The sequence below is a fragment of the Rhinolophus sinicus genome, linkage group LG03, assembly GCF_036562045.2.
Source record: "Rhinolophus sinicus isolate RSC01 linkage group LG03, ASM3656204v1, whole genome shotgun sequence".
NCBI classification, from domain to species: domain Eukaryota; kingdom Metazoa; phylum Chordata; class Mammalia; order Chiroptera; family Rhinolophidae; genus Rhinolophus; species Rhinolophus sinicus.
The window spans coordinates 71,814,496-71,827,060 of record NC_133753.1 but is presented as its reverse complement, the minus strand read 5'-3'; the positions used below and the strand labels follow the sequence as shown (position 1 = coordinate 71,827,060).

The 12,565-nt window shown below is 45.3% G+C and overlaps 1 protein-coding gene across 1 annotated transcript; it reads right to left on the bottom strand.

The window, feature by feature from the left end:
* Positions 1-1,556: 1,556 nt before the first annotated feature.
* On the bottom strand, positions 1,557-2,589 carry LOC109435580 (non-secretory ribonuclease). Its single transcript, XM_074326705.1, has 2 exons — positions 2,438-2,589; positions 1,557-2,229 (listed from the first exon to the last, which is right to left on the bottom strand). The coding sequence occupies exon 2, from the start codon at positions 2,222-2,224 to the stop codon at positions 1,736-1,738; it is 489 nt and encodes a 162-aa protein (XP_074182806.1). The 5' UTR covers positions 2,225-2,229; positions 2,438-2,589; the 3' UTR covers positions 1,557-1,735.
* Between the last annotated feature and the right edge of the window lie 9,976 nt (positions 2,590-12,565).

Below are 12,565 nucleotides of genomic sequence, written 5' to 3'. Positions count from 1 at the left end.
AGGAGCATGTGGCACGTGGGAGCAGAAACCTGTCTTTGTTCACTTTGCAACATTAAGTACCTAGAATAGTTCCTGGAACACAAAACCTCCTCAATAAACACGTAACTGGATGAATGAAGAAATGACTGGGAGAAGGGATGAAAATACAAGGTGGAGGGAGCTTGGGAACGTGGGTAATTGATTACCCCTCTTGTGAGATGTGCAAGATGCTGGTCCTAGACTGGGAGGAGTCATATGAACTGGTGACTGAAGTGACCATATTCTTCACAGGATGGTGATTCCATCTTTGCTGTGTCCAATCTCCTCCTTCTGCTGTACTGTGTCTATATGAAGAATGAACATACTTATGCCATGACTTATTTTACCTAAAGTGAATGGCTTCTGTTGAGCATGGCAATTTTTGAAACCCAGAGTCCCTGTGCAATACCTTAAATAAACAGCATACCTGGCGGTGCAAAACCACCTATGGCTTCTCTAGAGTAGATGCTCAAATGCAGCTACTATCTACAGCACTAATAAGAGCAAGACGTAAGTCATCGTGGAGTAGTGCTTGGAATGGAAACACAACCTCTGAGGGCCTTGAAAAGAAAGGTCAGCACTCCCAGGGCCAAAGGCAGAAGTGCAGATTTGATGACCTGACACCTCTGCTCTAACCTGAGTCAGACACTCCTGTCACCCAAACAATCACTTGAATGCTGCTCCTGACAAAAGTTAGCAGGGGGTTTTCACTCATGTCCCTCACTGATTCCTGGGTGCAGCCTTGTGGTGGAGGTGGGGCAGGGGATCTCATTACCCAGCCCTTCTTTCTGTGACTCCACAATTCTCTAATAGTGGAGCTCGTGCCCTTCCCTGACCTGAGTGTCAATGAGCCACTGATTTCCCCTTGGGGACAGCTGTGGAGGTCAGAATGGGCAAGAGCTGCCTCACCCTGATGAGATCCCAGTTTCATGTCTCCTCCCTGTCCTTCCAGCACCCCATGACCAGCTGCCCCCCTTCTCTAGGACATAGAAATGGTCAGGAAAGATCCCACGTTCTCCAGGCACTATTAGAACCTGCCCATATACAGCTGAACAACTGATCTCCGTTCACATTTGACTAAACCCCAGATCCAACTTAGTGTAACCACTAATACCTGCAGGTTTGATATACTCATTTACAGGAAAACATCTCTGAGGCCTCAATTTTCTTTTTCGTTTTTGGGCTTATCACATATGGCATATTTTTCTTTTCTTTTCTTTTTTTATAACAGAAATTCACATCTATAATAAAATTTATAATTAATTAATTAGACAGATTCAAAGACGTTTGCTTTTCATTTATTTAAATGGTACCATTTACCTCTAGGGATGGAAATACACAGATATCAGACAAAGCCTCGAGTTTTTGACCTCAGGCAGAGAGAAAAGTCTGTGTTGCTTCATTTTATCAGGAGCCCCTTATCCTCATGTCTCTCTATTTCCCTCTAATCTCATATTAGAGGAAGGAAAAATTCTCCAGACCAGACTATGTGTACGTGACAGCAAAGGGGCCCAAACAGACACACCGAGACTTATAGGTAATTCTGCAAAGAAGTTTATTGCAGGAGCACAGGAGCTTCAGCTCAGCAAAGCTTAAAGGGGGTTGGGGGCTGGTGACGAGGACTGATGCTGACATCCAAGTTACACGGTAGGATGTGACCTTGGCTGTAACTGTGGGGCTTGGCACACGAGCTTGGCACAAAGTGCTGACTCAGAGCTTAGATGAGGCAATCCAAGTGAACCGGAACCACCTGGTATGTAGTACTGTCTCTTCGAGTTCTGTAGTTACAGGCAACGATGTAGATCTTCCGTGTTACGGTCGTTCTATATTGGCAATTCATGTAATATGGTGAGGGATTTGTGAGATTGCAGTACGTTATAGGCACTTGAATTGAGCTATTATGACAATTTGTATAGTGACTCCTAGGGCAGGTTACATTTGGGGTCAGACAAAGATTAGCTACAGTAGCATACGCTGTATGGAGGAAAGTATTTATGGGTTTGCATGTCCCATAAACACCAAAATAAAGATAGTTAATTGGCTGCATTGCGATGTTGCATTGAGGGTTGGTCATATTTATGTGCTGAGCATAAAACCACTGAGTTGCTGTCAGATTGCCGGGTGCTCCATGGAGGGAGATTACCATCCCCAAGAGCCCCAGCAGGAGAAGGAGGCAAAGCTGGGAATCCCGCTGTGTTGGAACCATGTTTCCTGTAAAAAGAGAAGAATCTCCTGCATCCAGGCCCAGTAGTGACACACCACCTCATCTCTCACCCTGCAGACACTGAGGTTCTATTTCCTTTTCCCTCAGCTTCCCCAAGTCTGTCAAGTACTGGGCATTAACTTCAGCTCAGCCCTCCCTCAGTAGTTGTCCCATCACCAGCCCGCCTGTGTCAGTTCCAGGGGCTCATTGTCTTACCCAGTCTCTGTGCTGTGGCTGCTGTGAGAACAGATCCAGCTGGTCGTCCTGGGATTCAGGGGCAGCTGGTCTCCCCAGTCCTGGGGACTGGATATATAGAGCATGCCTTGTGGGTGGGTCCAGCAGAGCCAAGAGGGGTCTGAGTTTCAGACGAGAAGAAACCCACAGATTGGCATGTGACCGCTTGTGCAAGGAACCTCTTGTTTTGTCACTTGCTGATCACCACATACCCAACAACAGACCTCTGCTGCTTCTGTGGTACGACTCTAATTGCAGGCATCCCGTGAGGGCAGAGCTCTGCCAATGCGTCGGGTGTCCATTGATGAAACTGCACACTGGCTGCAGAACAGCCATAGAGTTTATAACTGAACTTGTGGCAGGCACTGAGGGACGGAAGTACAGAGAGTCAGGCCCAATTCTTGGAACACTTGGAGCCTGGAGGGCTGTCTTCACCGGAGGAATCCAGGTCCCTTTCATTTGTTTGAGCTCCCTGGTTTTCTCTCACCTAAATGTTCTCCATCTCATCAACCTGAGCTCTGAGCTTCTTGTTGCTCAAAATCCTGGAGGTACATAGTGATTTCTTATGTATCTTTGAAGTTTTACTCCTGTTCCGCTTGTACTGGATTCACTTTCTCTTCGTTAAGACATGGTCTGACCAATGCCTTCATTTCATGTCAAGTAACAATAGTATAACCATTCCACCCAGAGGAAAGTCTTTCTGTAAAATCTTCCCCTGAATGAATGTTTGGTGTCAGGTAACGTCGGGCTCATATTCCTGTCTTCTCTTCAACCTTCTATTTCTACCAAATACTTCCCCCTTGGGAGTCACTTATTATCGGGGTACATTTCATTTCCTGATGTATCACTGTCATTTTTTTTTTTTTTTTTTTTTTTTGTGAAGGGAACATTTATGGACAGGGCACTATATTCTTGAGAGTATAGAACTTTAGTATATAGTCTGGAGACATGAAATATACTGTTGGTCTCCAGAAGCAGATGAAAATAATTATAGAGACTTGATTTGTTACAGTGTGATAGAGGTTATCACACTGTGTGACATGCTTTTATGGGGACACTGAGAATGAAGAGTCCTACTTGGCCTCCTGGGGCAAGAAAGGCTTCCAGAAATAAAGGTCCATTTGATCATGGCCAAAAGGATAAGCAGAGGTTGACAGGGACCTGAGGGAAGAGATGAGCATTGTGAGTTGCAGAGATGGTGTGGGACATTGTACAGACGGGGACCTGTATGACGGTGAGACAGTCCTCGCGCTAAGAGATGTTAAATCTCTGGTTCAGCTTCTAGGTGGAAAAGTCGATTAGATGCTTACATGGTGTACAACCTCTGAAGAAAACTAATCCACATCATTTCTTACTACCTTTCTATATTCCTGTTGTCTGGAAATAGAATAATTTCACCATTGAGGATGCCCTTATGTAAACACAATGGTAACGTAGTCAGGACCCAGCGCAGACGTAATAGCATCATGTCTTGAAATTCTGTTTGACCAAAATACATTAATTTCATTTTCATAAGGGAAGGTACTTTTTTCATGTCTATTGTGTAGAAAGCATATTTGTAGGTGATGAGGACGTAAAACTGAATTAGGTATAGGTTAGTCCCTTTGTGATATTGCCCGCCATTTTGGGTGGAAGGACCTGTCCTCAAGTGTCTATAATATGCGGCAAAAACATATACTGCAGTCACGGGGGAGGGGATCTGGTGAAAAACCTGTTCTGTTCATCTTACATGGTGTTACTTCTAATATTTGGACCTTGATGCTGAGGCTTGAAATTAGGAGAGTTGAAGGAGACTTTTTGCGTTCTCATCGAATCTTTAAAAACCCTAAGATGTTGGCTGGCTCATGGGACCTCCCTTTCCTCAATGTATCAGTTAGCAGAGCTGAGTACAGCTGCAATAGCTCAGCGGGTCTTCACTGATGCCCCTCCTCACTTCCGACTCCCTGCCTGTCTGTTCTCTCAGTGATGGCACCTGCTGGCCCCTGTAGACCTTTGTTTTATGACCCAGAATCCTTGTGGCAGGTGTCCTGACGTTCATCTCAGACAATATTCTGTCTTTTCATAGACATGAAACTTTGTGATGATTAAATTCAAAACATATCCTATGGGGCCGGCCCGGTGGCTCAGGCAGTTAGAGCTCCGTGCGCCTAACTCCGAAGGCTGCCCATTCGATTCCCACATGGGCCAGTGGGCTCTCAACCACAAGGTCGCCGGTTCAATTCCTCGAATCCCGCAAGGGATGGTGGGCACCGCCCCCTGCAACTAAGATTGAACACGGCACCTTGAGTTGAGCTGCCACTGTGCTCTCAGATGGCTCAGTTGGTTGGAGCGCGTCCTCTCAACCACAAGGTTGCCGGTTCGACTCCCGCAAGGGATGGTGGGCTGTGTCCCCTGCAACTGGCAACGGCAAATGGACCTGGAGCTGAACTGCGCCCTCCACAACTTAGACTGAAAGGACAACAACTTGAAGCTGAACAGCACCCTCCACAACTAAGATTGAAAGGACAATAACTGGACTTGGAAAAAAGGCCTGGAAGTACACACTGTTCCCCAATAAAGTACTGTTCCCCTTCCCCAATAAACATCTTAAAAGAAAAATATCCTCTAAGGTTTGGTTCTAATTGGTCCTCATGCAGGTTCCTTTTGCACATTGAAAAACTCCTTCAGTGCTGCAGAACTAGTAAATAATGTACAGGAGTTTGATATTTCAGTGTTTGGGAGAGGACCTGCATATACGAAGCAGGAGTGAACATAAGCTTACAGTAATGATAATACACTGGAACATCAGCTTCATTTGGTCTTTAGTTGAAAGAGGTTCCTTCTCCTGGACTCTATCTGCATTTTGGCATATCCTGTCTTCTTCTTAGCCAAGAGCTTGGAAAATCTCCTTGATGCAGTCCCCAGACTCCAGTCAAACACAAATAGGGCCACACGGAGAACATGATATTTAGAATAAGATACCACCTCACTCCCATCCTGTGACTGGGTCCACTTTCAATAGTTAATTTATTAATCTATCTGCCCCCTTTCACACAGTTGTCACTTCCTCCTCCTGTGATGACCTGGGAATGAGCCTTCTTGTGACAGAAACAGGGATGGAAAACATGGTGAGATCAGTCCTGGTACCCTGAAGGCAGATTGTCAGGCTGCCTCTTGGTCTCTAGGACACCACTATCTCCTGTCTTGTCCCCCACCTTACAGGGCTTTCATTTGCAGTATCCTGAGGCAGTATGTCCTCTTCCCCCACCTCTGGTTGTTGGGGCTTCCCAGGGTCAGATACTGGGCCTTTCCTCGATCTCACAAAACCTCTGAGTGATATGTGGTGGGATGGGGTGTTAAATACCATGAACTCCAACACCCCTTTCCTTATCTTCAGCAGAGCTCTCTCTGTTGAACTTTAGACTCATACATTCAACTTGCTATTCAGTATCTCCAGATGGATGTCTACTATATGTCACAGACTTTCTAAACCCCAAAGGGAAACTCTGATCTTTCCCTCGGCGACCTCCACCTGCTAGTCCGTCCCCCCCAACAGCATCCCCAACTCAGTTGAAGACAACGCAATCCTTTCCAATGTTAGGCAAATATGTTTAAGCAATCTTTAATGTTTTCTTTTACTTCTCCAGCTAATCCATCACGAAAGTCTGTTGTTTCTACCTTGTACACACATGCCCAAATCTGACCGCCTCTTGCTGGTAAAGTGCTACCAGCTGGTGAGAGACACCATCGCCTCCCATTGGCATTACCGCAAAGACACACAGGCATTACTGCTTCCCCTTCACCACCTATGGAGCCAGAATGTTCTATTGAAACCATCACTGATACCACGTAACTCTGCTCAGAACCCTCTGGAACGTCTTCATTTCTCTCTGAACAAAACCTAAAATCATGCAAAGCTGACATGCCCTACGTGATCTAGCCTCCCATAACCTTTCCTTTCAAATTTACCCTTCTACCATTCTTCATCTACTTATGCTTCTCTAGTTCCCCGGCCTCTACTGTTCCCTGACACTCCTGGTACACTCTACGGCCACCTCAGCCCCACCTCACTCCACATAAGCATGGCGAATTTCCTTATCTTTTAAAATCTTTGCTGAAAAGTCATTTTCACATGGAAACCTAGGTTGACTACCCTACTTTCAAATGTTAGTAATGTGAAAATGAGTAAATGAAACACATAGTTTTCTAATGTTAAATGCATTCTAATGTTCTTTTTGCTTTTCGGTACCTCATAAGCTCCCCTCTCTTGGTCTTTCTGATGGCTTAAGGACCTTAAGGGACAGTTAAACTGTCCTAAGCAATACAAAATTGTTACGGCGTTAAGGGCAGCTTATCAGGACTCAGATGATGAAAACTGTGCCCAGCTTATATCTCTTTCTCCATTTCCCTTTTTTCTGTCTATCTTGGTTTACTCTTCAGGCAGACATCTCTCCCACATTGGTAAGGCAACTGCAGCAACTCCAAAACTTCTATTATCTCAGGAATAAATGTAGTAGAAAAAGGCTCTGCCTGTGTCCTTCACCTTGCGTAGCAAGTATCTCTGATTGTGTCAAGGGCCGATGTCAGAAGGAGCCAAGTGACCTGAGAAACAGACTGCATGCACCCAACTCCTTTAGTGTGCTCTCCTCTTGCTGTTCCACAGGGAATAAGAGCTTCATTCTCATCATACTTTCTTGCTCCTGTGAAACCCCATTTCCTCTGTGGAGTCTTGGTTACATCTACAGTTCATCTACTGTCACGGTTTGACAGCTTCTGGTTTTGATTGTTCGCACCTCTTCCCCTGGCTCTTTGTCTATCTGAGGAGTTCAATGTCTCTTCATTCATTCGCCCAGTGCAGTTTATTAAGCATGTGCTCAGTGCCAGGGACTGTTCTAGGCCCAAGGGTTAGAGCAATGTGCCTGAGCCATTTTGTTCCATATAGGGGGCCTCAGCCAGCCCTTCATATTTTCTTCCTACTTTTAAGTGGACAGTGTTACAATGGTGAGATGGGTCTGTTGTTTATACTTGGGTGTCAATTAAGGGAACAGAAGCCTAACATGAGGGTATAGATGTTGGGTCAGAGGTGTGTGTAGCTGGCATTGTCTTTGATGCCCAAGCAAATAGTATCCCTCTTCCTCTACCTTGGCATAGCCCCAATACCAAGACATTTCCTATGTTCATCAAGGCTTCTGCAGTTGGGCTCAGCTGAAAATGGATCCCAAATTCCAGACTGACGACAGACAGTATCAGAACCTCCTGGGGATGGTGTGAAAGTGCTGATTCTCGAGCTCCACTCCGGACCTTCTATGGCAATATATCTGGGTGGAGCCCAGAATCCAGTGTGAAAGCTGTCCAGGTAACTTAATGGAAATTGTTAAATCACTAAGGATTTTGAGAGTGGCATTCACTACTAACATGTCGCAGGAAGAGTGACTTTGTGTCTAATATATGATCATAGAGAAGACCGGCTATTGGTTTAGGGATTGATTTGAAAGATTCCAATGAGACTGAACTGAATCACCTATGAGCTGGGCTCTGTATATGAACGACACACATGGTTTCCCTTTGAAGATTTAAAGAATTTTGCCCTCTTGCTTTTCTTCTGCACTCAAAGCAGCTGAAAGTAGGAAGAACACACACATGCACACACACAGACAGAACATCCAGTCCTTATCACAGACTCATGGACTTGCAAAGAACCTGAGCTGGAAGAATATTTAATCCAAAACCACCATTTTGGAGATGAGGAATAGAAAGTTAACACTAATCTCTAAGTTTCCACAGCCAACTGATGGGAGATGTGGACTTTATCCCATATAGTTTTTTTGTGTTTTTTTTAAAGATTTTATTGGGGAAGGGGAACAGGACTTTATTGGGGAACAGTGTGTACTTCCAGGACTTTTTTTTCCAAGTCAAGTTGTTGTCCTTTCAATCTTAGTTGTGGAGGGTGCCGTTCTGCTTCAAGTTGTCCTTTTAGTCTTAGTTGTGGAGGGTGCAGCTCAGCTCCAGGTCCAGTTGCCGTTGCTAGTTGCAGGGGGTGCAGACCACCATCCCTTGCGGGAGTCGAACTGGCAACCTTTGTGGTTGAGAGGACACACTCCAACCAACAGAGCCATCTGGGAGCTCAGCGGCAGCTCAGCTCAAGGTGCCGTGTTCAATTTTAGTTGCAGGGGACGCAGCCCACCATCCCTTGCGGTCTTGAGGAGTTGAACCGGCAACCTTGTGGTTGAGAGCCCACTGGCCCATGTGGGAATCGAAACGGCAGCCTTCGGAGTTAGGAGCACAGAGCTCTAACCGCCTGAGCCACCAGGCCGGCCCCTATCCCATATAGTTTTGGCCTGATACTATTATTTATATAGATAAGGTCATATAATGGCCCATAAAACACAATCCTAAATATGAGCTGCACTGTATTTGGTGAAGTGTGTGTGGTAGAAAATTAGTGCAGCCATGAGCTTCATCATGGCTGGCCACCCAAAGGGGCTGGCGCAATGTCTGTGCTCCAGAGAGGAGAATGGGAGAAGAGAGTCACCTCAGATGGGAGTGAATATAACTTGGGGAACAACACCTTCAAACATGACCCGTCTCGGATTCTGTCACACTCGGTTCCCCTGCCGCAAAAGGAGCCATCTTGACTTTATCTCTGTATTCCCAGTGCCTCCCTCTGCCCTTGGGTTGTAGTACGTGCTCACTGTTTCCCTGAGCTGATCGTGTGTGATCTGTCTGTGAGACTCAGTGCACACTCCCCCTGGGCCTCCCGGGAGACCAGTAAGAAATCAGAGGACGGCACATGGACATAAGAAAAGAGTTGGCCAGACATCCAAGTCAGCACTGTGCCCACCAGGAAGTGGGTTAGGGTATGATGAACATAGACCGTTGGCATAGAATTTGGATATATCTTGAGGTCAGAAACAAACAGGAAGCTGTAAGGCATTGCTGCTTTAAATTCTCGGGGTCATACTTTCAACAGTAATGCTTTCTGTTATGACATAAATATTAGGTTAAGGAATGCAATTGCTCAGAATGAGTTATGTGTGTCAGTTTATCCAAGTCCTCTTACAATGAGGAAAATGGGGAGAACGTCACATCAAGGAATCCTGAGAGCCGGCCTGCACGATTAAGCCTGCCTTAAGCAATAAGTGATGGTTATGGTTTCATGAATGACTTACGTCTCAGAAGATGAAAACAAAACCTGAGTTTCTGTGTATTCTGTTCCCCTCTCCTTTGTTTTGGCTTTATTTCAGGCAAACTATTTGTACGATGGGTCCGGTAACTTCAGCCCTTCAATTGTCTCTTGAGGAAATCTAGCACAAACTTGCAATTGTTCCATCCCTCTACATTCCTACTAATATCTCTGATTGGGCCAGTGCTTGAGAATCCAACCCCTGTGGTCCTAGAAATGAGATGCAGGCATTGATGACCTTATGCCTAGAGCTGGGCTGGAGTTCAGTCAAACCACAGCTTATGGTGCAGGGTAGGTTTCAAAGCAAAACAACTTGATACCATTTCAGAAAGAGTGAATGAAATCTGACTCATCCCCAGAAAACACGTACTGCCTACCCTGTACATCCTCAGGTAGTCACAGCCCCCGACACTTTCCCTACCTCCACACCTGCCAGCCTTCACCTGGCCTATGAGGACCCCTGCACAAAACTGCCTGAGGGCCAGAGCATACCCCTAATAATCTGTGTCCCATCTCACATGCAGCCCCTCCACAGCACTTACTAGGCTTTCATAAGTATGTGTCCCATCAAGGGTGTGGTGATCTGTGTCTAAGGGAGTCGATATACCCCTGAGGTGATCCCATACAATTCGCCATTGCCCTGACCCTGAACACCCACTGTGTGGTCATCAAGGTCATTCATTCTAAGCCCCATCCAAGCTCTCTCTCCTCCATAAGAGCTTCCATAGAGGGCACTGAAAAGCTCCTGAGAAGGTGTCTGGAGGGGACAATGGCCTGGGTACATACAGCCTTCTTTACCAAAACAATCATGTTAATTTGGATTAATTGTACCATGCGCGGCAAGCCTGGCAAGGATCCTTGTCTGCTAGAGACTGCTTGTGGAGTAGGGCCCATTTGGAGCCCCTCAGAGCCTTTGCCCTCCCAGCCTGGCTCCCGCGGCCACCGCAGCCCTGGCCGGCAGGGGGCGCTGCGCTAAACCAGGCCCGGGAAAGGAAGGACCAGAACTTTCCCTCCTGGAACTTGGTTGACATGACCTGGAACTTTTGAAAATACCATTTCGTAGTTACCAAGGAAAAGCTCAGGGGATTAAGCACGGACGATTTCAGTATCACAAAGCAGCTCAGCTCCAAAGCACAAGGTTCTTACACTTCCTCAGCTAACTGTTCCAAGCTCTGTGTCACTCTACCGGCTGCCCTGGGATAGTCACACTCTTCTCCAGGGTGAGAGGGGCAGAGGCAGACAAAATGCTGAGGGCCGGCTGTTCACCAGAAACTCTCCACCGCCATGTGGCTGAGGTGGAGAAGGAAGAGAGGAGGGTGTGGAGTGAGGGGATATCTGCAGCCATCTTTTATTCTCTGTCGAGGGATGAAGGATGAGGTTTACTCCAACCCTCAGCCTACAGGTCATCAACTGTTGCATTAATGTGACAGTTTCAGTTTACACTTGATGAGTTCCTCACTGTTTCAAGTTTCTCCTATCAGAGATTCTGTTTTTGACATACACACGAAAGATCGGACGATTAAGTTCACAAACTTTCCACTGTGCACTTTCACGGTGGAAAGTTCGTGAACTTGATTGTCTGACTCAGATAACATATATATGTACATACGTGTATATATATTAATAAATATGCATGCATAGTATGTGAGTACATTCACGTGGTCATAACAAATTCAATCACAAGGAAAAGTTATCTAGTATAGAAGATTTCTTCTCTGAGTTTTTGTCGATTTGGCCTTTTTTCTTTTTCCAGAAACAATAATTACTCAGGTTTTTTGTTTTTTTTTGGGTACCTATCCACAACGTGTACATACAATGAGACATTCAAACAAAATTTAATGTATTCACTTGTAAATTTGTGTCTAGTTCTCTTTTTTTTCCACCACAGATACTGATGTTCTATGCACAGGATTCTTCACCACACTTCTTTCTCACTAGCAACATGTTTCGGTCATGTTCCATGGTAGTAATTTTCAAGGTTCCATGAATCTCATTCGCCTTATGGGACCACAGAATTCCATTGTGTGCTCAAACCATCACACTTTACCCATTCTATAGGAGGAATAATCTGTATTCAAACCTTACTCCCTAGCTATGCCTAAATGTGTACCCTGAATAAAAGAGCAACCAAACCCCCATGAACTTATCTAGAGTGCATGTGTGGTGACAAACTCACTGCCATGTACTATCAATCTTCCTAGGACCTGCTGTTTTGAAACTCCTATATGGGTGTGGGGTGGTAGGAGTTGTGTTTTGACAACACCAGTTACTTGCAGATACACACATGTGTCAGTGGACCCAAGGAAGCCTGGGAAAGTAAAAACTGCCTCCACAAAATGTCACCCGTAGTGGAAGAATGTCTCCATTTTGTTTTTTCTTTTCATAGAATGATAATTTGGGAACATTGCTCCATGTAGAAATCAGCAATATTGAATAAGCTCCAATTTTTTATAACAAAGGTGAACTTAATACCTATTTTTAAATGTGGGCACTGGGAGAAACAAGAAACTGTTTCCTTTACCTTGTAAATATTGTAGAGCAAGTTGAAAGCCAGAACAACTTCTAGGCAACCTCAATGAGGAAATCAGTTAATTTAAAAGGGCTTGTGTAACCCTCACAATTGTCTACAAGGCATTCCTATCCCCATTTCCGAGATGAGTACGCCAAGGCACATACAGTGAATTAATAGCAAGTAATGGCAGAAATACGAGTGTATCCCTTCGGAGCCTGTGCTCTCCTCATTTTAGGCTGTGTCTTATAAGGCACCAGAATGCACAGTAGGTGGAAGGTAAATCCTGTCCATCCTGGTTGCCTGTGATTCCTCATCTCTAAGATGGGGACCACTGTCCAGGTTGACTGACATGCACTAACGTGGTTATGGTTTTTAGTGCATAACGTTCTTTTATGAATAAAATATACTCATAAAAGATGTGAGACGGAAGGGGTCT

Excerpts from the sequence above, each read along its gene's own strand:
- LOC109435580 (XM_074326705.1), bottom strand. The coding sequence starts at position 2,224 with ATGGTTCCAACACAGCGGGATTCCCAGCTTTGCCTCCTTCTCCTGCTG.